This window comes from Coenobita brevimanus, chromosome 55 (genome assembly GCF_032717465.1).
Source record: "Coenobita brevimanus isolate Jiangsu-jjx chromosome 55, ASM3271746v2, whole genome shotgun sequence".
NCBI classification, from domain to species: domain Eukaryota; kingdom Metazoa; phylum Arthropoda; class Malacostraca; order Decapoda; family Coenobitidae; genus Coenobita; species Coenobita brevimanus.
In genome coordinates this window covers 34034889-34060679 of record NC_137008.1, presented here as the reverse complement: position 1 = coordinate 34060679, position 25791 = coordinate 34034889, and the positions used below count along the sequence as shown (strand labels likewise).

Genomic DNA, 25791 nt, shown 5'->3' with positions numbered 1-25791 from the left:
CATTCATTAAGATGATGTAAAATGCCAACTTAGAGTTAATTGTTTTTCAGGGAGGGGCACTAATCCTCCACCAACCCCACTTGACACGTAGGGATGGCAGCAGCATCTGGTGTTCCCAGGTAGTCACCCATCCAAGTACTAACCAGACCCAACGTTGCTTAACCCCTTAACCGCGGGGCGTCACTTTTGTGACGCTTGGGATCAAGGGATCATACCGTGGGGCGTCGCTTTTGTGATTCTGTTTTATTTTGAATTCACCCGGGCTTCCAAGTGGTGGCTTGTATCATCTATCAGTACTGCCAATGTCCAACACTAGTCAGCACTCCTAATCTCATCTGTACTCCCATCCATTGTTGACAATTTAGCCATTTCTCCCCGTTCTTGACTCCCCTCCCTACCTCTCCTCCATTACCCTATCCTCTCGCCTGCCCGGCTGTGGTACGCTAAGTAAAGCTTCCCTGGAATTTTTCACTGATTTCATCCATTGAAATAAGGCCTATGTCCTATTCTTATACCAAGTAATATATACAAGAAAGAAATAAGGTAAGTGAGAGTGCCATACACCTGGAATTGGCTAATTATCACCTGACAACACCTCACGTGCACTCGATTCGGCTAATTTTACGCTGTTTTTTTTCCCCCTTTGAAATATGCTCATATAATCTATTTTCGTAATAAATATACATGTAAGGAGCGGAAGGGGAGAAGCCTAGAAGTAGATATTTACATTCACACTGGAACTACCTAATTTATAATGTATTGAAATCTAGATTTCCTGCCAATCATTTCAGTGCTATACATAGCTGTTTCAAGAGCTAACATTGGTGAGTGCTACTGAATATCCCCTTAAGTAGGCCTCTATCCCAGCCCTCCCTTATCAGTTTACTCTCATCTTCTGAAGTGGAGGTACGTCTGTTTCTTCTTGCTGACTTCAGGGACTTTTTCACCCCCATGCAAAGGGCCCTGTGACCTTTACCCCCTACTAAACCTCGTGTGGAAAGAGGTAAAGGGCTGACAATTGATAAAAGAGTGACTACGATCTTTCTGTTGAGTAAAACAGTGCAAGTGGAATTGTAAATAATGCATAAATAATGTGTAAACAGCAAGTGAAAGTAATGAATGTAAATATACGTGAACAATGGAAAATAATTTTATAAGTTACTTCAAGTGACAGCGCATAACACAGTGTAAATAAAATAGAAATGTAAATAACGTAAATAAAATAGAGAACTTAAATAGAAATGTAAATGAGTAGTATTATAAGAATACGAGTATATACCCTAGGAGTAATGAAAGTGAAAGTTTCACTCTAGCATGTTTGAATACTATGAGTTGTGAGAGTGAAGATGAAAGTGACATTCACTCTCAATGCTAGTATACAGGACGAGAAAGTGAATGCTGCGTATTTTACTGAAAGAAATTGAATCCCTACAGTGACAATAAACTAATACTACTGAAGGAAACTTATGGATAAAGACTGTAGATATATATAAGTGTTATATAGTAATAGTAATATAAAGTGTGAGGGGTTTTATGAATAATAAATGACAGAGTACCAAGAGCGAACTAGTGCCAGTGCAACGGTCAGACGCGCTCATAATTTTCATTGCTTTCACAGTGGGGTTTTTTTTGGAGTATGGATCCCAAACTACTTGAAAATCATAGAGTAGTGTTTATAGTGTTAATATCTGGCTGTGGTAATCATATTACGGGTTGTCTGGAAGTGTAAAGTGGAGACTTCGTTACCCAACTTCAGAGGTCTCCACAAGTCTTACGGTAACTGACGAAGGCTCAACAAACATTCCAGGAGAAAGCTGAAGGCATGTGCCATAAGCATATGTAATTTTAATATTCTAGGATTAATAACTGATTTTTGGCAAATATTTTTTGAGTCTTTCGGAGCCCGAATAACCCCGCGGTACACGCAAAACATCGGTAAACATGCCCGCAGTGTAGGGGTTAACCTGCCCCATCCCGACCACTTTTTCACCACTGGTACCCCCCAATCCCGACCATTTTTGGACCCATTTTTTTTTGCTAAAACTTTCGCTTTTGGTCAGAAACAATGGTCAATCACCAAGAAAGTGTTCACCGGGGTCCATAAGTGGCCTAAACAGGTACACGTTCGTCACACCTGGTACCGTGTTCTCTGTAGGTGGTCTGAGGCTCTCACGTTTTCTATGGTATTTTAAGTCTGGGAAACCATTGAAGGTAAGTAGATATGTATTTATTACAAACATAAAAACATGTGATACAAGAGTAAATTGGATTTTATACAAAAATAGAGGTGAAATAAGCATTGTACCATCGGGCGAACCGAGCAAAATCAGCCAAACTGTTCACGATGAATCGCTAACATTGTTGAATCATGATATATATCATTTTTTCTACTTACATAATACATCTCCAATAACATTATACCATTTTACATTTTATTGAACTGATTTTACGTATTCACAGGCCTTTCAGTGACATTTAGCGTAATGTTAGCGCTTGTTTACGTAGTGAGTGAACTCGCTGTGACTGTTGTTTCAACTCGTATTGTGTTTTTTCAAAATACATAATACTTTCCTATTATACACTTCTCCACTTTAGAGAACTGTTTTGAGATAGTTTCCGGCCTTACGTAAATATTTAGCATAATAATAGCGCATAATAACACAGAGGGTGAAGTCGCTATGACTATTATTTCAACTTACAACCTATTTTTGTACTTATATAATACTTCTCCACTAACATTACACATGTTTCCACTTGATATAATTGCTATCACATAATTGGAGACCTTACTATTCTACTGAGCGTCATATTATTGCATATTTACACAGTGAGTGTTATCGCGATCTCATTTGTTTCATCTTACACTAGTATTCAACTTATAAATTACTTTCCTATTAACATTACACCCTTTTCCACTTTATATATTTTTCAACTTATACGTTACTTTCCTGCTAACATTACACCCGTTTCCACTTTATATTCTTGCTATCACATATTTACTGACCAGAGTGTTATACTGAGCGTCATATTTTCGCAGATTTACACAGTGGGTGTAGTTTTGATATCACTTCTTTCAACTTAAACTATTTCTCAACTTATACATTACTTTCCTGCAAACATTACACCCGTTTCAACTTTATATAAGACTTAGCACATACTGACTGGCCTTACCATTATACTGACCGTCATATCGCCATCCCACACAGTTTCAGTAGTGTAGGAAGTTATGGTACTCTCTGAAACATGGCTGAAGGCACAACGCAACATTGGTGTTGGTGGGGGTAGTTGGGGAGGTGGAGAGCGGCGCCTTTCATCACTCACACTTCTCTTCCCTCTCCCTTTTCCTTTACGCTTTCCCTTTACCCTTTCCATTCCCTTTCCTTCCTTTCCCCACATCCTGGGGCTGTGGGGAGGAAGTTTGGGAATATTGTGTTGCAAAAGACGTGCTGGGGAGTGGCTCCACCTCCTCTCTCCTAAGCCTACGTGCACCACGTGCTCGTGCTGCCTCCCTCACAGCACTTTCCTTTTCACCCCGCACTCCCGCCACACCACTTTCCCTTTCACCCTGCGCTCCCGCCACACCACTTTCCCATTCACCCCGCACTCCCACCACACCACTTTCGCCTTCCCCAAACAAAACCCCCACCTTCTGATCCTCTGGGTGAGATTTTTTCCTTCCCCAACCACGAGGCAACACCACGTCCTAAGCCGCCTTCATCGTCATCGTCCTCATCCTCGTCCTCATCAGAATCTCTCTCTAGGGGATGGAGAGAGGTCCGTGCAGGTGGTTTGGGTGCAGGCTGGCCTTCCCTTGCCTTACGATATGTGACATACCGTTTTTTCCGGGGCGAAAGGACCTCCTCATCACTGCTTGTTATTTCCTCCTCAGGCTGCACGTAATCTCAATCCTTCACATCATCATCAAGTGGAGAATCACTATCTCCAGTGAAGACATCCAGGGCGGTTTGTATTTCGTTGTCTGAGAGATCTTTATGCGCCATGTCTGACCTGGGTCACTGCTAACAGGTGAGTAACCGAGACAAGGGCGAGCACAGGTCACGCGGGGTCTGGGACGCTGCCCGCCTGGCGGCAGGTAGGGCAGGCTTGGGTAGGTGGGCGAATCGAAAATCTCGCGCGAATTTTGAAAATTGTGGAAATTATGAACCTTGCAATTGCAGGACGTTAAAGTACGTTGACGGGATTGGCAGTGACAAAACGTGAGGACGTGGAAGAACGTCGACGGGACGCCGCGGGTTAACTTCGCTGATCGGATGGGAAGCGGTGTACTCAACGTGGTATGGCCGTTATAATATATATATACTGTATATACAGTATACATATATCCCAGCTTCGGTCTGGATAGGCCGGTCCTGCAGTGGATACTCAAATGGCTGATGATGATGATACACACACACACACACACACACACACACACACATAAATAAATAAAGAAGCAGATACACTTGCAAAAGGAAGAAATAGAAAAACTAGGAAGGGAGGTCAACAAGAAAGACACAACCATATGTGAACTAACAGTGGAATTGAGTACACTTAGGAGGAAAATGAGTGAAATGGCAAGTACAGTAGTCAACCATGAGAGTATTATGGAAGAGTTCAAAAATGATACAGAGACAATTAGGCAAGTAAGCAGTCTGATAGACCAGAGTAGTGATATTGAGGAGAAGATAATACAGTAGAATGAAGCTGTGCAAAGCTACAAAAATGATGTGGAAACCACGTATGCTGAAATGGTGAAAGTAAAGAAAGACTTAGAAACAAGGGTGGAAGAAAAAAGCAATAAAAAGGAAATGAAAAGAATAATCCAAAACAATCCAAAGTTAGTCAGAGATTCAGTAGATATCAACAAATCTATAGTAATCACTGGTATAGAAGAGGAAGAAGTAAAAAACAAGATCACAAGAGACAAAAAGGAGATAGCAAATGTAATGAGCTAACTGAAAGAAGTATCAGAGGAAATCTGTAGTGAAGACATAGAGGAACACAAAAGGTTAAGGAAATATGAGAAAAGCAAGGCAAGACCTCTAAAGGTGACTTTCCAGAGTGTAAACACCATGGATGAGATACAAAAAAATGCAAAGAATCTTATGGAAAAAGAGGAGTTCAAAAATGTATGGATAAAAAGATGCCAAACACAAGAGGAACTGGAATTACTGAAAGAGAAGAGGGAGGAAGCAAAAACAAAAAACGAGGGAAGATCAGAAGAGGAGAAGAACGCATTTTTTTTTACAAAGTAATAGGATTGCAGGTACGAAAATGGTACATAAACAGGAATAAAAAGGAGGAAGGTAGTAGAACCAAGTCATGACAAGTATATAAACAAGATGATAAAGTTGATGTACTCAAATGTGGATGGAATGGTATCTAAATTATTAGAGATGAATGATTATGTCAGAGAAAATGAACCACATATAATATGCCTAACGGAAACAAAATTAACACCAAGGATATCAAATGACATACTAAACTTAGAGGAATATAATATATGGAGAAGAGATACCGTAGAAACTTAAAACAAAGAGGAGGAATTAACTAAGACAAATCAAAAAGTCAGTGAAATAAAACTAAATATACCCTCACAAGTAGAACTGATTGCAGTAGAGATCAACACATCTGAAGGGAAAGTATGTGCATGCCACCCAGATCAAACACATGGGAAAGAGACGAATATGAGGACCTGGCAGAGAGAACAATTCAGAGTTTAAGAGCATCACTACATAAAATGGAAGAGAAATCGGAAAGAATTATACTAACTGGAGATTTTAACACAAGTATAAATTGGAATACTCTAGATATAATTAGCCAAGAAAGCTGTTGAGACCAAAGCTCCTGGATCTCGTGCAAGAGTTTTTCTAACGCAACATGTGAGGGAAACCACCAGAAAAAGAGGACTCGATGTACCTTCAAAGCTAGATCTCATATTTACTAGGCAAGAAAATGATACTGACAGTTTAATATATCACCCTCCACTCGGCATAAGCGACCATGCAGTACTAAATTGCAACTTCAGGATAGCATATGACATAGTTAACAGCATTGAAAGTTACAGAAAGAGCCTAAACTATAAAAAGGGAAATTATCATGACCTAAAGAAGTATTTCTTAGGAATTGATTGGGAAAATGCTGTATATTAAAAATTCTGTGAATTTTATGAAATAGGAGTCCAGAAGTACATCCCACACCACAAAGAAGTAGATAAGAAAATGCAGAAATGGTTCAATACAGAATGTAAAAAATCAAAAGAAAGAAGAGATTTGTTGTGGAATAGATACAGAAGACACAATAGTGAAAGGGCATATAATAATTACAAACAGGCAAGAAACGATTATACAAGAATAAGGAGGGAAGCCAAAAAACAGTTTGAGGAGGATATAATAAATAAAAGTAGTGATCAACTGAAGCTATTTTACAGCTGCATCAGAAGCAAAACCAAAGTAAAAGATATAATACAATCCATTGCGGACAAGGGAATCACCTATACACAAGAGAAAGATATTTGTGAAGCACTAAATAAGAATTTCCAATCAGTTTTTACAGAAGATAAAATTTTTGGGAGAGACTATGTGGAACATGCATGTCCACACATACTACCAGATATACAAATATCAGAAAAAGTAATACAGGAGGAGTTAAGCAAATTAGACAGAGGAAAAGCAAATGGTCCTGATGAAATTTCATGTTGGGTGCTGCGAGAATGTGCAAAGGAGTTAAGTAAACCATTATTTTTAATTTTCAAGAAATCCTTGAGTCAAGGTAAACCACCTGATATTTGAAAGATAGCAAATATTGTCCCCTTATTCAAGAAAGGGAACAGACAAAATCCACTCAACTACCGACCAGTATCACTGACCAGTGTTGTAAGCAAGGTATTAGAAAAGCTTATAAAAAGAGAAATGAGGATAGTCCTAAGGGGAAACTACTCATCATGGAAAGAAGTGACTAGTGGAGTACCACAGGGTTCAGTGCTGGCACCAATCATGTTTTTAGTGTATATAAATGATATAGACAGTAACACTGGAAATGAAAGCTGTCTAAATATTTTTGCAGATGATGTAAAAATACAAAGGAGAATTACTAACACAGAGTCTTGTAAAGAGCTACAAGAAGAATTAAATAAACTTCATGAATGGAGTAATAAATGGCAAATGGAATTCAATGTGGACAAGTGTCATGTAATCAAGTTTGGTAAAAGTGGAAAAAGGCCTGATTGGGATTATAAGTTAGGAAATAAAACCCTATACACATCAGAAAGAGAGAAAGACCTAGGTGTGATTATCAATAACAGACTATCTCCGGCTGACCACGTCAGCGAGAAGGCACGGAACATGTATACACTGCTTGCAAATATGAGAATGGCATTCACATACATAAAGGAAGACATGCTAAGAAGGATAATAATATCATTCATCAGACCAACCCTGGAGTATGCATCAGTAGTCTGGAGTCCTCATCTCAAAAAAACACATAGACAAGATTGAAAATGTTCAAAGGGCCGCTACAAGATGGATACCAAGCTTAAGGGACCTAAGCTGTGAAGAAAGACTAAATAAACTGAATCTACCAACACTACAGGAGAGAAGAAAAAGAGGTGACATGATAATGCTATATAAGTGCATATCAGGGAAGGAGAAAATAGACATAAATGATTACTTAACATATGGAGAAGCATCAGCAAGAGGACACTGCAAAAAACTGCATAAGAAGAGTCCCTGCATCCCTGGAAGGCTTCAGGCATGATGGTCTTGAGCACCTCCTGCGATTCTATCTGGATCTCCTCAATCGAGTCAAATCGACTCTCTTTCAGTTGTAATTTCAGCTTGGGAAACATGAAAAAGTTTCAGGGGGTAAGGTCAGGCGAATAGGGTGGGTGGGGAATGACTACCGTGTTAGTGGAACCCAGGAACTGCCAGACAACACTTGATGTGTGTGCGGGGGCGTTGTCATGATGCAGGACCCAGTCCTTCTTCCACTGTTCTGGACGTCTGTGGCATATGTTCTCCCTCAGATACTGCAGAACTTCACGATAAAACTTTCTGCTGACAGATTGACTAGATGGGACAAATTCCTTTTGAACAATTCCTTGGATATCAAAGAAAACGATCAACATCAACTTGACATTGCTGCAAACTTGACATTCCTTTTTTTGGCCTTTGTGAACTGACTTCCATTGCGTTGACTGCTTCTTTGTCTCCGGGTCATAACCATAAACCCATGATTCATCACCAATTATGACCTTGGAGATGAAGGTGTCATCATCTCTGACCTGATTCTTGAGCTCCCTGCAAACTGCAACTCGATTTGCCCTCTGCTCATCACTCAGCAGTCTTGGCACAGATTTAGCGGCGATGCTTTTGTGCCCAACTTTTGATCTTACCCACACAATCTCTGAACGAACTGATCAATACACACATATATTCTCTCTCCGTCTCTTGCACACGACAATACATACACCCTCCATTGCCCTCTCATTCTCACCTACCCTCACACATAAATCCAATCCATATTCCCACACTCTCACACTCACCTCACCATTTGGTCTCAGTCAATTCACATATGTCCACTTGTGCATCCTCAAGTACCTGAATGCACTGTTTCACCTCGTCATTTGCACCCATCACATTCCATGTTTAAATCCTCACCGTGTCCTTTGTCCAGTACTTTTTCATCACCTGTGGGTCAGTCCTGGTCTGAGGCATTTGGTTTGCCTTTTTAGTTAGATGTTTCTACCCCATACTATTGTAATCTTACATTTCTTGTGCACAATACATACGCCCTCCCAATTCTCACCTCTTTTTGCACATATACCCAATCCATATTCCCACTCTCACACTCACCTTTTCATTTGGTCTCAGTCAATCCACATATGTCCACTTCAGCATCATCAAACACCAAGACAGTCTCTCTCTCTCTCTCTCTCTCTCCATCATTTTCACTCTTCTCATTCCATGTTTAAATCCTAACTATGTCCTTTGTCCAGTACTTGGTCGTCACCTGTGGGTCATTCCTGGTCCAAGTCATTTTGTTTTTCTTTTTAGTTGTTTCTGATCCACACACACTTATATTCTCCTTCCATCTCTTACACACAACAATACATGCACCCCCCATTTGCTCTCATTCTTGCCTATTACGACACATACAAACCACATTCACACTTTCTCATACTCACAATCTTCATCTAGTCTCATTCAATCCACATATGTCTACTGTTGCATCCATGAGCTTTGTACAGGCTCTTTCACTACATCATTCACACCCCTCACATTTCATGTTGAAATCCTCCCCATGCCCTCTGTACGGTACAGTACAATCCCAGTTAACCGGGTGGCTTGGGGAATTTACCTTCCCGGTTACAGATTTTCCCCGTATTTCTGATTTTCAAGTCATATCTGTACAAAGGCTATCACAGCAGTAAATACAGTTCAGGTACTCACCAGTCACATTAGGGGTTACACTAAGAGATTCCTCCTGAAAAACTGCCTTGTAAACACACACCATGGTCATAACGGACGTGTGTGCAATGTCTAGCAATTCGCAGTACTGCAAATTGCACCAGTCCATTGTTTACCGAATTACTGTATTCATTATATGTACTGTACTCATAAAAATTTAAAAATAAAATAAAGAAATAAAAGCTTGAACATTTATTAGTGAACTGATGATGTGTTAAGACTGCACTGTAGAATTATCACGACACCTGTGCCCCCACGTGAGTTTGTTTACGTTTCCGACTGTTCTTCTTCTTCCCCGCTTGACCTCCATCACTCCACCCCTCACCCGCCACTCAGCTGTTTTGCAGAAAGTAAAATAAATGATGTATGTATGAAATGCAGGCATATTATTTATTTATTTATTCTTCCAACAAAGTAAACTTTCATTCTTATTAACATTTATATTCAGCCATTAGTGTTTTATAATGTTCGCCTTTTTCAAGTCTGTTGCATATGTCCAGCTTCTGTTTCAAGGTAAGCACGATATGCTTACGTTTAGTTTGCACTTTAGGCATTTTGGAGTGTACAAATTACCATCTATCAGTGGAAGACAATAGCAAGAGAGCTTGTTTACTGTCTGGTGGCAAAACGCAGACTGGTGATTTTTGGAGGGTGTGGAGGATGACTGAATTCAAGTAGAGGAAAGAGGGGGAGAGGAGGGGTGGTTAAGAGGATTTGCTAGGGATTTACATTAGCCAGAAATGCTTTCACCACGCTTTGTCTGACTTCACCCAGCCTCGCGTGACACGATCAAACGGCGGTTTGGCGGTCCATTCATATTGGTGCACAGTTATAACTTACTGACATTTTTACCAGCCCTTGAATTTTCCCGTTGTTCTGAGTATTCCGTTTGTCTGGATACCGGATAGCTGGGATTGTACTGTATTTGGTTGTCACCTGTGGGTCAGTCCTGCTCCGAGGCATTTTGTTTGTCTTTTTAAGTAATGTTTTCCAGGAGTGATACTAACCCTATGCCAATCCACTTGTTGACACATAGGGAACACGTTATTGGTTGGCTATAAAGTTACCACCCAGCATATTAAATGATTCCCTGACGTACAGGAAATCATTTGGCTTGCCGCTTAGTATAGAGTAGCACTACATTGAGTGAGTGGATGAAGGGCATTCCATAAAAAGTCTGGTTTATGTCTATTTAATTGGTTAGAAGTATATTGCACATACCATTTGATAAATCCCACCACCTGTTACGAAAGCCGCACTTCACCTAACTCCATTTTCTTCATGTTAGGTTCACTGACATTGCCAACCACAATTTCTCCAACAATGGGGTTTTCCATAAACCATTCCCCTGTAATAGGGATTACTGTATATGGCTTTTCAGGATCTGGAAAGAGTGTATGGCTGAGTGAAAAGGGAAGAATTATGGAAAGTTTTTGTATGAAAAATATGGATTTAGAGCTATTGAATGCTGTAAAGACTTTCACTTCGGGGAGAAGTGAAAGAGAATTGCCTCCATAGTACCTGTAAGCCTGTGGGAGATGGGGGAGGCGATATGTTCATATCTGAAATGGTTTAGATATTTGGAGGGAGTGTATGAAGGTAATTGGATGATGTGTTAAATGCCCAGAGTCATGATCAGAGAGCCTTTTTGAATATGCCAAAGAAATCTCAGGTCCCAGGGATGGACCTGAGGATAGAGAACTTAGCAGGGTTGCATCCAGAAGTGTAGGAGACTACAAAGAAGACCTCAAGTGAACAAGAGCAATTCATGTATAGAACACTTCCATTTAAAAGTGTATTGTACTGTATTCAGCTGATTGATAACTTCCCTGGGATGCTGGTGTGTATTTGTTTGGTATTGCATGTGGAATAAACAGACACCAATGGGGTGATTTGTTTATTTATGGTAGTGATAATTCTTGATTTATTTTTCTTCCTAGGTGGTGGATGGAGCTGGTGACATGGAGCTGACAGAAGAGGACCAGATGCTTCAGGCCATTGCCATGTCACTTGGGGAAGATGTACAGATGACTCCCGGCACCAGCAATTCCAATGGCACTTCCGCTGGCCTCCAGCGTAATGCATCCACCACCAAGTCACTTCTACCGCAGAAGGAGATTGATGATGAACCACTAAGCAAAGAAACATTAGGTAGGTCCTCGTCCATGAAGGGAGAGGGTTGTGTAGATCAAATATTCATTCTCATATGTTTAGTGGAAAAGAATTTAGAGAAGGGAAAAAGATGTATGTGTCCTTTATGAATCTGGTGAAAGCATATGTCAGGTAAACAAGGAATGTGGAAGGTGCCAAAAATATATGGAGTAGATGGGAAATTGCTAAATGCTGTTGAGAGTTCTATGTGGTTGGTTGCTAGGGCAGGAGTGCTTGTGGGAAGTGAACCTGAGTTAAATATTGTATTTGACTGATGGACCGAATTAGGGATGTCCTCCAAGGTCGTTCAGTATATAAAATAAATACAAATTAAGTTAATGGATGTTGGAGTGACCTCGGTGAGTGGGAAGGGTTTGGAAACTTCATATACTGTTGCAGGCTGATAGTTCTGTATTGGTATGTGAAAGTAAAGGGGAGGTGCTGAGCTTGGTAAAGGAATTTTGTATTTAAAAAAGAAAAAAAATCTGATACAGTAGTAAGTGAAGATATAGAATATTAGGACAGACTTATGGCAACAAGAATAAAATTATATTCTCCTGTCTTTCTTTTCTTCACTCTTTCCTCTTTCTTCTGCCTACGGGTGGCTTTACACTCCCTCTTCTCTCTTTCTTTCCTTCATTCTTTCCTCTTCCTTCTGCCTGTGGGTGACTGCAATGAGTGACAAGCCAAATGGTTTCCTGTACACCAGGAAACCATTTACAATGCTGGGTGGTAACCATATTGCCAAATTTTGGTGCCTGGTGTTTTAGTGGGTAATTATTGCGCTCCAGTCGAATTGAGCTGGTGAAGGATTATACCAAAGGAATGGTTAGGGTTGATTGCACATGTAATGCAACTCGGGAATGAGTGAGGCTGGTCACTCTCATCTCAAATGTTGGGACCAACTGCCTAGCCCCGGGCTCCTACGCTCCTCATACGGCAATGTAGGATTGGATGTTGGATGTATGGTAACCACCCATCATAGTAAATGGTTTCCTGGTGTACAGGAAACCATTTGGCATGTCACTCAGTGCAGAGTCACCCACAGGCAGAAGTTAGAGGAAAGAATGAAGGAAAGACAGAAGAGGGAGTGTAAAGTCACCTGTAGACAGAAGGACAAGGAAAGAATGATAGAAAGACAGAAGAGAATGGAAGGAAAGAAGGATGGAGGAGAGGAAAGGACAGACTCCCGAGAGCAGTACTACATCGATTGAGTGGATGCCGCGTGTCCCCACCTACCACTATAATAATAATCATCATCATTATCATCATAATCTGGTCTTTTGTTTCTCATAAGCACCAGTTCTTCCATAGGGAATTCATTAGCATTCGACACACATATACTGTACATTATTTTTACAATTACTGTACAAGAATTGTGACATCTCTTATATACAATACAAACTTCATCAGTAAAAAAAAAATATAAAATAATTAAACCCTATAATCATCCATCATAGTACCTTTCTCCAGGTCATAGCATTTTGTAAAAAGAAAGGCTTTCAGCTTTCACTTAAAGGATTCAACAGAAGAGAGTTGCTCATGGACATTGGCAATCTGTTATATAATCACGGGTTCTATACACAAAAGAATGATCAGAGAAAAATGATTGGGGAATGGCTTCAGGCTCGTCAAGATGCAAAGAATCATCTTCATTATGTAACATCACACCTGGGTGTGTCGATGGGAGTTTAGCAGTTCATCAAGATACTTCGGTTCACCATTCTTAACCCCTAAAGTCATAATTGCATCAATTGATGCGATTTGAGTTTTATACCAAAATGCCTAATCACATCAATTGAACGGGGCCTGTAAAAAACTGCGGAGCTCATGCTGCATCCCGATTATGACGTACATGACTTCAGGCCAATGAGAACTCCCCCCCTGATGTGATGAGAGGGGGATCGGACCAACCCGGGCGGTGGGGGGGCACCTCCCCTCTTGGCCACCTCCATGCCACCCTCTGCTCCACTCCCTCACTCCCTCCTTGTCCCCCACCACTCTCCCACCCCTCCACGCACCTGCATCTCTCCTCCCACCACCACCTGTGTCCCTTCCCACCCTCTCTTGCCCCTCCTCCCTCCCTGCTATCCTCATCCCCCCACCCCATCCCTCCCTCCTTGTCCCTCACTACCCTTCCAACCTCCAACAGACCCCCGAGAGTTATCAGACCTGATGTACGTACCTGTTTCATATTATTTCAACATCTTCCCAAATACACATCTAGCCTTGTCTACCCCCCCCAACCCACCCCATCCTTCCCTCCTTGTCCCTCACTATCCTTCCAACTCCCAACAGACCCCCGAGAGTTATGCCTGATGTACGCACCTGTTTCATGTTATTTCAACTTCTTCCCAAATATACATCTAGCCTCATCCCCCCCCCCCAAACCCCACCCCATCCCTCCCTCCTTGTCCCTCACTACCCTTCCAACCCCCAACAGACCCCTGAGAGTTATCTGGCCTGGTGTACATACCTGTTGCATATTATTTCAACTTCTCAAATATATATCTAGCCTTCCCACCCCCCAAAACCCCACCACATCCTTCCTTCCTTGTCCCTCACTACCCTTCCAACCCCCAACAGACCCCCGAGAGTTATCAGGCCTGATATACCTACCTGTTTCATCCATCCATCATCCAATCCTACGTTGACCCATGAGGAGCGTAGGAGCCCAGGGCTAGGCAGTTGGTCCTGACATTTTAGATGAGTGACCTGCCTCACTCATCCCTGAGTGGCATTATGTGAGCAATAAACCCCAACCACCCCATGGATATAAACCTTCACCGGCTCAATCCGATTGGAGCACAATAATTACCGACTAAACCACCAGGCGCCAAAATTTGGTTATATGGTTACCACCTAGGGTAGTAAATGGTTTCCTGGTGCACAGGAAACCATTTGGCTTGTCACTCAGTGTAGAGTCACCCACAGGCAGAAGGAAGAGGAAAGAATATATTATTCATATTATTTCAACTTCTTCCCAAATATGCATCAAATTACACCTCACTCTGTTAATTTCTCATGTCGTACCTACCAGTTTCCGTAAGTACTTAGTTGGAGAATGCTATATGTTGTACTATATACGATGCCTCTCTCTCTCTCTCTTTTTTTTTTTTTTTTTTTTTTTTTTACCTGCCCAGATCAGTACCTCTGATTAGTCTCCGTCCGTGAGCAAACGTTTACTCTGGGTAAACACAACTGCGAGCCCTTCATGGGCAACTTATCTACCTGTTAGCTAGTTAGTTAAGGTATCACTGCACATAACAAATAACTCATGATTCAGTGCATTGCATACTTTTTCAACCCAATAGTTTGAGGCTGCGTATAGTTATTACAGTACTTTCGTTCCAACTTTTGCATACGTCTCTTTTCTCCTCAATGTTGCGTTACAAACACAGAACGTTACGCAACACAATGTTGGTTAGCTTTTTTTTTTTTTTCCACAACGAACACACTTACATGCATGTATGTTTCATGATTGACTACTGATTACTTATTTTTATGAATTTCTTTGTATTTTACCCATGTGTTCCTGTTATCTGGTGTGTCGGCCAGGGTCAACCCAGGCTATCACGACTGTAATTAGCACTGGCTAGGTGCAAACGTTTCCCCCCACACATCCAGGTGTGGTTACTTTTAACCCGCCCCATCCCGACATTTTCTGGGCAGTGGTATGCCCCAGTCCCGACATTTTTGGACCTTTTTTTGTTTTTGGCTCAAACATCCGCTTTTGGTGAGAAACATCGAAAATTCGTAGAGAAATTGCTCACCTGAGGTTTAAAATACTTGATCTAGGTATGAGTACCACCTTACCTGACTGGGTTTTCTAACAGGCTGGCACCCAAGAAAACGAGTTCTATGGGAGGGTAATTATTTTATCCACTCATAAACAGTATTTATTTATTTACTTGGTACGAATTTATGTGTAGTACAAGAGTATTTTGGTTTTCAAACAGTAATATAGGCATTATAAGCATTGTTTCACTCACTAACTCATCACCATTCATGACCTTTTTTTCCCACATTACTTGATCATCATTTCTGACTGTTTCTTCCTCTAATGCTATGTAAACTTTGTCCTCCACATTGTCATCGATTGGGGAATCACTCTGGCCCTGAATGTCTTCATTGGCCAGGTCACTGGTAACAGGTGAATTGCCGAGACAATGGCGTGCAGGGGGTGGGGGGAGAGGTTATGCGGTGTAAGGCATTGTCCCTGCTTGGCATCTTGTAGAGGAATAGAGGAAGGTGTCCTGTGTATACGTGCCAAAAATCACTTACGAAAATTGAAAATTGTGCAAATTAGGGATCTTGCAATGTTGCCGCGTTAATTCACGTCGCCGGGACATAAGTGCACTTCATGTGCGGGCATTAATTCACGTCACCGGGACGGCGCAGGTTAATGTACTTGAAAGGCAGTGTGTTGCATATGTTTTCCTTATTTCTGTTATAATTGGCCACCAGATTGTATGAGGCTCTGTACTTTTCATTACTTTCATCCGAAATACTGTGTATATCTCTTTTCCCCTCAACATCGTGTCACGAACACACAACGCGACGAGCGACAGTCTTGGTTGCCCCCCCAGAATGAACACACTAACGTGCATGTATTTTTCATGAATCACAACTGGATACTTATAATTTGTATTCCTTTGTAATCATCCCATGTGCTCCTCTTCCCAGCGTCAACCCAGACAACTCAACTGCAATTTAGCACCGACATATGAGCAAAAGATTTTTACATTTTTATGTCTGTTAGTTTTGGAATGATTATGAGGCCTTGTATGGCTACTCCCCACACCTGTTTTATCTCTCCACACCTACATACACACCTGTTTTTATGACTGGTGTGACAAATCCCATTGAAATGGAGGGTTTCCACAAGAGAATTTGGTTGTTGCCAAAATTTTTCTCCTCAATTACCACCAAGGCCTTGTAGGGCTACTCCCCACACTAGTTATCTCCCCACACCTACATACACACCTGTTTTCATGGTAGATGTTACAGAACACAATGAAGTACTTTCTTTTCGTGCGAAAGCTGGTTATTTCCAACCCCTGTACCTATAGGCCTTCTCTCTACAGCCTACTTTATCTCCCCATAGTCTAGTAATCTCCCCACACCTACATACACCTGTTTTCATAGTTGGTGTGACAGAACACTTTGAAATGACCTGTTTCAATAAGAAAAATATGTAGTTACCAAAATTTTCATGTTTTCGATTGTTTTTGAGGGGTAACTATCATACACTTTTTTTGAACTTTGACGCGTGATTGTGCGGTAGCCATTAGGTCTAGGAGGGTACTGATTGCATTATTAGGTGTGTAAATTCTTCCTCTTTAGCCAGAACACGATCAATTTGCCCTTGGTGAAAGTTGCCAAAACACCCCCCAAATTGCAGTTGTGGGAGGTACCCTGCCCGAAACAATTGCGGTCTTTAGGAGTTAATAACCTTGAATGTAATAAGACACAGTTTAAATTCAATTCTAGCCTTTACTGGTAACCAGTGCAGCTTATTTAGGAACGGGGTAGTCGAGGTTCTAAGGGGAAGACCAAAGATAAGCCGTGCTGCCTTGTTTAAGGCAGAGTGAACTTTTGTTAGTATATAATTTGGAAGACCAATCCACAGTAAATTACAATAATCAATACGAGACAACACCATTGCATGGACCATTATTAAGAGGCAATGCCTCTTCAGGAATCATCTAATCCTACGTTGCCCCACGAGGAGCATAGTAGCCCTGGAGTTTGAATTCAGAAGTAAGAAGGTTAGCTAGGAGAGATAAAAGAAAATGTGTGGATGAAAAGGTTGCAGAGACTGAAATCTTAATAAACAAAAATGATGGACAGAGTCAAAGAATAGCATATGAATCGATTAGAGAACTGAGTGGTAATGCAGGTAAACGCAAGGAAATACCAGTTAGAGACAGGGAAGGAAATTTATTGACCAAAGATGGAGATATTAAAAATAGATGGAAAGAGCATTTTGAGACAGTTCTTAATAGACCAATACCACCAGAAGAGGATATACCGTCTGCTCAGGAAGATTTAAATATAGAAACAGGAGAGTTGAGGCTTGCAGAAGTGGAGAAAGCACTGAAACAGTTAAAGAATAATAAGGCACCAGGGGAGGATGGTTTATTTCCGGAAATGTTTAAAGTGGAGGGGGATAGATTAATAATGATCTTGACCAAGCTATTCAATAAGATATGGGTGACGGGGTTACTACCATCAGTTTGGAAGAATGGTGTAATTGTTAAAGTTCCGAAGAAGGGAGACCTGAGTGAATGTGGTAATTGGAGGGGAATCTCTTTGTCACTGATAGCTTTGAAAGTTTTCAGTAGAGTGTTGTTAAATAGGTTGGAGCCGGTGGTTGAGGGTATTCTGAGGGATGAACAGGCTGGTTTTAGAAAGGGACGTGGTTGCAATGATCAGATCTTTATAGTTAGGCATTGGATGCAGCAAGTTAATGAAATGAGAGTACCGTTAAGTCTTTGTTTTGTTGATTTTGAAAAGGCTTTTGATAGTGTTTCGAGAGAGACTATGGGGAAGATCATGAGACATTATGGAATACCAGAGGAGTTTGTGAGGGTCATTATGAACATGCATGAGGACACATTTTGTAAAGTGATGGTTGATGGTTGTCTGAGTGATTCGTTTGAAGTCAAGTCCGGAGTAATTCAAGGTGGTGTTCTATCGCCTTTACTATTTATATTGGTCATTGATTACATTATGAAACGCGTTGGAACAGAAACTGGTGCAGGTATACTTTGGGGAGAGAACAGGAAACTTTTGGATTTAGATTATGCAGATGATATAGTTTTGATTTGTGATGGGCCAGAAGAGATGCAGAGAGTGTTGGACTGTTTGGTGAGTGAAGGTCGCAAGGTGGGTTTGGTTATTAATTGTGGAAAAACTGAAATAATCAATATGAATATGGAAAATGCGCAGGAATGTGTAATTGGAGGTATGGTTGTAAAGCAAGTTGATAGGTTTAAATATTTAGGTACTTATTTAGCCAAGGATGGTTCTTTGAACTTTGAATTCGAGGAAAGGTTAAAGAAGGCTAATCAGGCAATGGGAATGCTTAAAAATATTTGAAATGATAAAAATTTTTCTGTGCATACAAAAATCAAACTTTATAAGGTAATGGTTAGGAGTATCTTAATTTATGGACACGAGTCTTGGTACAGCACAGTGACTATGGAAAATAAATTCTTGGTGTTTGAAAACAAAGCACTTAGAAGAATATTAGGAGTTAAGTGGTGGGAAAGGATACCAAATAGTAGAATTAGAGAAATAACGGGAGTGCAGCCAGTCGATGAATATGTTAGGTTCTCACGATGGAAGTGGCTAGGACATGTGTATAGGAGACAGGGAATAGTACAAGGTACACCAGGGTGGGTGGCACTTGGTAGGAGAGGTAGAGGAAGGCCAAAAGAGACGTGGGTGAGGACAATGAGACGAGAAGCTGGAGATGAGTGTTGGGGAGATCTTGAGGGGTTAGCACAAGATAGGATGTGGTGGTGTGAGTTCATCGAGGCCCTATGCATTCCCGAGGGTGCCACAGGAAATGATTGATTGATTGATTGAGGCGAGTTGGTCCTGGCATTTAAGATGAGAGTGACCAGCCTCACTCATCCCTGAGTGGCATTACGTGAGTTAAGTGGTGGGAAAGGATATAAACCTTCACCGGCTCAATCCGATTGGACCACCGTTATTACCCACTATACCACCAGGCGCCAATATTTTGTAATATGGTTACCACCCAGCGTAGTAAATGATTTCCTGGTGTACAGGAGACCATTTGGCTTGTCACTCAGTGCACAGTCACCCACAGGCAGAAGGAAGAGGAAAGAATGAAGGAAAGAAAGACACAAAGGGGAGTGTAAAGTCACCCGCAGGCAGAAAGAAGAGGAAAGAACGAAGGAAAGAAAGATATAAGAGGATGGATGGAAAGAAGGATGGAGGAGAGGATAGAGCAGACACCAGAGAGCAGCACTACATCAAGTGAGTGGATGGTGAGCACCCCCACCTACAACAAAATATATATATACAGGTATATATATATAGGTGGTAGGTGGTGGCGACCATCATCCACTCACTTGATGTAATGCTGCCTACCCCTTCCTTAGCCTTTATCATTCTTTTTATGTGCCTGTCCTCCTCTCTTCCTATTTCTCCCATCTTTCCTGTCACTTCTTATTGCTTTTCTTTCCTTTACAGGTGGCTTTACACTGAGTGACAAGCCTGATGGTTTCCTGTAAGCCAGGAAACCATTTACAGCGCTGGGTGGTAACCATATAACGAAACCATACGTGCTCCCTACGTGTCAACAAGTGGGTTGGTGGAGGGTTAGTGTCCCTCCCCGTAAAACAACTAACTCAAAGTCAAATGGCCACCCCTTACGGGATTATGGCATCTGGCAATAGATAGATAGATAGATAGTACAGATTTCTGATATGCAAGTTACGTACACCCACTTACAACTTGATTAATATGTTCCTTGTAATTTCACTTTGAATAAAAATAAACACCCAGATTTTGAACAGAACTGACTGAATGAAGCTGTGACACACCAGAGTTCAAAGCCAGGGCATTGTCGGTGTCATCACCCCTTCTGTTTCCTCTGATGATGATCATCGTCATCTGAGTTTTACCATCATTCAGCTTTTTTCCATACTTTTTTTATAAATTCCTCTTTTTTTTTTTCATGAGTTTGTTAGCATTTTCAGATATTTCCTTTACAGTGTTCACACTTTGGAAGGTGACTTTCAGGGGTTTTGACTTATTTCTCTCATATTTCCCTAACCTCTTGTGCTCCTCTACATCTTTATTAAAGATATTCTCTGATACTTCCATCAATATGTTCGTTACACAGGCCATCACCTTTCTGTCTCTCGAGATTCTGTTTCTTTTTCATTTTCATCATTACCAGTAATTGCTAGAGATTTGTTGATATATGCCGATTCTTTGACCAGTTTGTGATTGTTTTCAGTGATTTCTGTTAGTTCCATTCTAATGCATTTTTCTTTAACTTTTGTTTCTAAGTCTTTCCTTACTTTCACCAGTTCAGCATACATAGTTTCTACTTCATCTTTGCGACATATCATTTTTTTCACCTGGGTTATCTTCTCTTATAGTATCACTGCTTTGGTCTACTAGACTGCTTACTTGCCTAATTGTCTCTGTATCATTTCTGAACTCCTCCATAATACTCTCATGGTTGACAGCTGTACTCACCATTTCACTAGCCTTCCTTCTTAGTGAACCTGCCTTAACTGATAGCTCATTTATTATTGTGTCTTTTGTGTTTAATTCCTTAACTAATTTTTCATTTTCTTCTTTCTGCATGCATAGTTCCTCTTTCATTTATTCTGTTTCCATTTGGAAACTTTTCTCAAGTTTATTCACTTTCTCTGCTAATTTATTATATGTTTGCATTTCAACTAATTCTGGGTAGAAATTATCAGCCTGTTTTCTACTTTATCTCTTCTCTTAACTCCATCCAAAGCCACTTTACTAAGTACTCATCATGCAGAAAGATAATTCTTACTTAGAAAGATAACTTTTACTTAGAAATTTTCATCTCCTTGCTACTGATCTGGTGATAATGACAACAACATCCAGCTGTTGTACACCTTGTATCAGCAGATTCCTCAGAATGCACTGACTGATATGCATCCCCCCCCCCCTCTCTCTCTCTCTCTCTCTCTCTCTCTCTCTCGTGTGTGTACCTTTGTATAGTATACAGGAATTGAGTTAAGCTTGTGTTGGCCTGTCTCTATATCTACATTTATCTAGTCTAGTTTTAAGCACATGAATGTATTTTGCCTGCATCACCTCTTTGTCTAAGTCATTCCAAATACCTATGCTTCTGTTTGGGAAACTGAACCTTTTTAGATCATGAAGACATCTTCTTTTCTTCAGCTTAAAGGCATGACCTCTTGTTCTTCCATCATCCAGCACAAAAAGATCCTCTCTGTCCACCATTTCCAGTTCTCTTACATTTCTGAACGTTATGATCAAGTCCCGTCTGTCCCTTCTTTTGTGTAGTGTTGGTAACTTCAGTTTTTCCAATCTATCCTCGTAGGTGAGTTCCCTTAAGCATGGTATCATCCTTGCTGGCAACCATTGAACCCTCTCTAGTTGTAGTAGTTGTTGTTGTTCCCTAGGCAGTCTGGCCAAACAGCCCCGAGTCCCTTAGGAAGGCCATGGCCGAGACCTGGCTTTCCCACAGAGCTCTCAAAGGGTGTATGTTGTGTTGTTGGCGTAGGTGATTGTGTGCAATGCAGTCTTCCATAATGTGCTTAATAGTATGGGGTGCTGTGTTGGATCTTGGACAGGCATCAGCGACAGAGTCATCCAGCCTCTTCTGGTAGCTTAAGAGGGCTGGATGGTGCCCACATCTCAGCCTGGCCAGGTGGACCCTGTCCTCACGAGGAAGATAGGATTCAGAAGTGTGGATGTCAGGAGGCCGTGCATGCAGCTGTGTGTTGTCTTTAAGTGACTGAATGGAGCAGCAAGTGATCTGAGTGTGGATATGCTTCTGGAAGCTGGTCTGAGGGGGGAGAGATGACAATATTTGTGTATGGTATCGTGTGCTGGGTGTTGTTTTGATGTTTCTTGGTGTGGGTGGATGTGCTGCCATGTACTGTAGTGGATGTTTTGGGTTTGTGGAGGCTGCAGCAAGAAACTGGGTGCCTCTTATGTCTGGGTGATCCTTGACTTTGAGGACTTTGGTTTCTTGATGTAGGTGGTCTGTGGGTGTAGTAGCTGTGCAGCCTGTGATTATTTTTAGGGCCATGTTCTGTATGGTCTGTAGAGTTTTCTAGTGTGTTTTGGTGAGGTTAGAAGCCCAGGCAGGGCATGCATAATTCATCACTGAACGTATGTATTGTTTGTACACTGTGGTGGTGGTTTCTTTGTTGTGTCCGAATGTTGTATGGGCAAGTGACCTCAAAGCCTTGAGTCTTGGTGTTATTTTATTTATAATGTTTGTGATGTGTTGTTTAAATGACATTGATGTATTGTATGTTACACCAAGGATTTTATGTGTGTGTGTGTGTGTGTGTGTGTGTGTGTGTGTGTGTGTGTGGTAGGGGAGTGTTGTTTATGGTGAGGTGTGGGATGTGAATGTTTTCTGCTGTCCAGTTTGTGAGAAGAGTCACTGTAGATTTGGCTGGGGCTATTTTGAGCCTGTTTGTGGTGAACCATTCGTTTAGTGTGTTGAGGTAAGGTTGATTGATGTGTGCAGCTGTGTTTGCGTTTTGGTGTGTACATGTAAGTGTTATATCAACTGCATAGGAAGCCATGTGTATCTGTGGTGTGTGGGGTGTGGGTACATCGTGCATGTATAGATTAAAGAGTGTAGGGGACAAAACAGATCCTTGAGGGATGCCGTTTGTGAAGTTTCTGATGTTAGAAGACTGACCGGCAAATGGTACGTGTGCACATCTGCCTGCTAAGTAGTTTGCCAGCCATCTTTTTGTGTTATTGTGCATGTTTGTGTTGAGTATTTTGTTTGTGAGGTTGTGGAGGGGGATGGCATCAAAAGCTTTCCTAATGTCTAGTGTGACTAGGAGTGTTCTGTGTGGTGGCCTAGCTGAATTCATGCCATGGAAAACTCTCTGTGTAAGGTCTGTAAGAAGGGTGTTTGTGGAGTGTAATGGCTTAAAGCCATGTTGTGACCGGGCTAGGGGAATGTGAGGTGTGACTAGTTGTAGTATCAGTTGTTCAGTGACTTCAGAGGGGGTGCAGAGGAGTGTGATGGGGCAGTGTGAGGAGGGTAATGTGGAGTTTTTGTTGGGTTTAGGGATAGTGATGATATTGCCATGCTTCCAGATGTTGGGAATTATGTTGTGTGAGTAGCTGTAGTTTGATATGTTGGTGAGTGCTTGTATGCCTTGTGGTCCTAGGTGTTTAAGGTGAATGTTGCTTATGTTGTCTGGTCCACAGGCAGATGAGTGCTTGAGGTTGTTAATGACGTGCTTCGTCTGGTTGTAAGTGAAAGGTGCGTAGTCTGGGTCTGTGGGGAACTGTCTCTTACGTCTGATGATACGTCGGTCTTCCGGATCGGGGATTAGATGGCTGACTTGTGAAAAGTGATTGATGAGAGTGTTTGCTTGTTGTTTGTTTGAGGGTATGGTGTCTGTTGGTGTAATGGCAGTGTGTGATTGTGTGGTGTTGCTGTTGGAAAGTGTAATGCTGTTTAGTGTTTTGCAGAGTGTGCTGATGTTTGTTTTGTGGTCAGGTGTTTGGAGGTAATTTTTCCAGTTTAGTGTTTGCTGTTCTGATATTTTACTGTTTATCTGAGTGTTGAGTTCTTGTATTTGTTGTATGGTGTCTTGTGTATGGGGTGTTGGGAAGTGTCGCAGTGTGTCCCATTGTCTGATGAAGCCTTGAATTTCTGGTGTGAAGTTGGGGTTGTGTCTCTTTCTGTTGCCTCTAGGGATGTGTCTTTTGTCTGCGTTTTGTATGATTGTATTGAAAGTGTGCACAGTGGTGTTGATGTTTGTGATGGGTGTACTGTTTTGTGTTTCGAAATGTTGTTCTGTTTCAGTTACAAAGGCCTCCCAGTTGGCTCTCTTATAATTAGTGTATGTGTGTTTGTGGCCAGCTGGGGTGATTCTGGTTTTGGTAGTGATGATGATTGGGAGGTGATCAGAACCTAGGGTTTTGATCACTCTCCATGATGTAGTGGAAGCAAGGTTTGGGAAGCAAAAGGTGATGTCTGGAGATGATGGGAGGAAGAGGGCTTGGTATGGGATATGGGTATGTTGGTCTAGACTGTTTAGTATGAAAAGATGATCTGTCTGTGATTGTAGTACCAGCCCTCTGTCTGTGTCAGGGTTGTTGACATGCCTCTGGTTTATCAGTTTGCTTCTTCAAATGAGATGGCCATACCACAGCCACATTCGCTAGTCTTGGCCGTATCATGGTCATTATTAACTCCTTCAGTATATCCTCGTCCATAAAATTAAAAGCCACTCATGTTGGTCAGTAATCCATAAGTGCCTCCAATAATTTGTTTATATGCTTTTCTGGTGACAAGTCATCCTGAATAATCACTCTTAAGTCCATCTCATCTTTTCTTTTAATTTTTTTTTTATTTTTTTTTTTATTTATTTATTTTTTTTAATGCTAGGAAGAAGGAACCAAAAGCCATGAGCCGGAAACAATTTCCTTCCAAGAGAAAAACAAAATACAAGGGAAAGCCAAATTCAAGATCCGATCATTTCAAAATGCTTGGACACACTGCGTTTGAAGGACTGGAGATCATAGCTAGCAGGAAATACAGACAGAGGGAGACAGTTCCATAGTTGACATGTTTCATAAATGAAGGACTGGGAGTAATGGTTAACTCTTGCATTAGAGAGTTGAACAGAAAAGGGATGAGGGTTTGTTGCTAGACGGATGCTACACGCCTGTTGTAGAGGTGGAGGAATGCAAGCAGACAGTTCAAAGGAGCAGTGAGCATTGAAGTAGTGATAGAAAAGAGATAAAGATGCAACAGTGCAGTGAAGAGACAGAGGTTGAAGGGAGCCAGTAACAGGAGGAGAGTTAATGAGATGAAAAGCCCTTGACTCCACCCTGTTGAGAAGAGCTGTATGTGGGGAGCCTCCCCACACATGAGAGTTGTACTCTACATAGGGATGATAAAACCCGTGCATAGAGTCAACAATTGTGCAGGGGTAAAGAAGGAACAGAGTCGGCTTAGCACATCTGATCTCTTGGAAGCAGATTTTACAAGAGATATAATATGATCTTTCCAAGATAAGTCCCGAGTGAATGACACCCCAAGGATGTTCAAGGATGATGCAAGATTGAGCTGAATTCAGTATTATTAAACATTAGTGGGTACACCTGTGGAAGATTATGTCAGGTTCATAGGTGTAAACCAGGAAATCATTTACAACACTGGGTGGTAACCTTATAACCACCCGACACGTGTTCCCTATGTGGGTTGGTGGAGGGTTAGTGCCACTCCCCTTAAAACAACTAAAAATACGAACAAGCCTCGGACCAGGACTGACCAAAAGATGATGACTAAGGACTGTACAAAGAACCTGATACGGATGGCGACTTGGAATGTAAGGGGTGCTGAGAAAGAAATTATCCAGGTGCTTGAGGGTGCGAAAGTGGATGTATGCGGATTAACTGAAACTAA

General features: G+C 41.4%; 1 protein-coding gene across 1 annotated transcript in view; it reads left to right on the top strand.

The window, feature by feature from the left end:
• HUWE1 (HECT, UBA and WWE domain containing E3 ubiquitin protein ligase 1) overlaps nt 1-25791 on the top strand; it is a 1134422-nt gene that overhangs the window by 300574 nt on the left and 808057 nt on the right. Inside the window, exon 21 of the mRNA XM_080273518.1 lies at nt 11408-11618. Within this exon, the coding sequence (XP_080129644.1) occupies nt 11408-11618 (211 nt within the window). The remainder of the gene's footprint in view (nt 1-11407; nt 11619-25791) is intronic.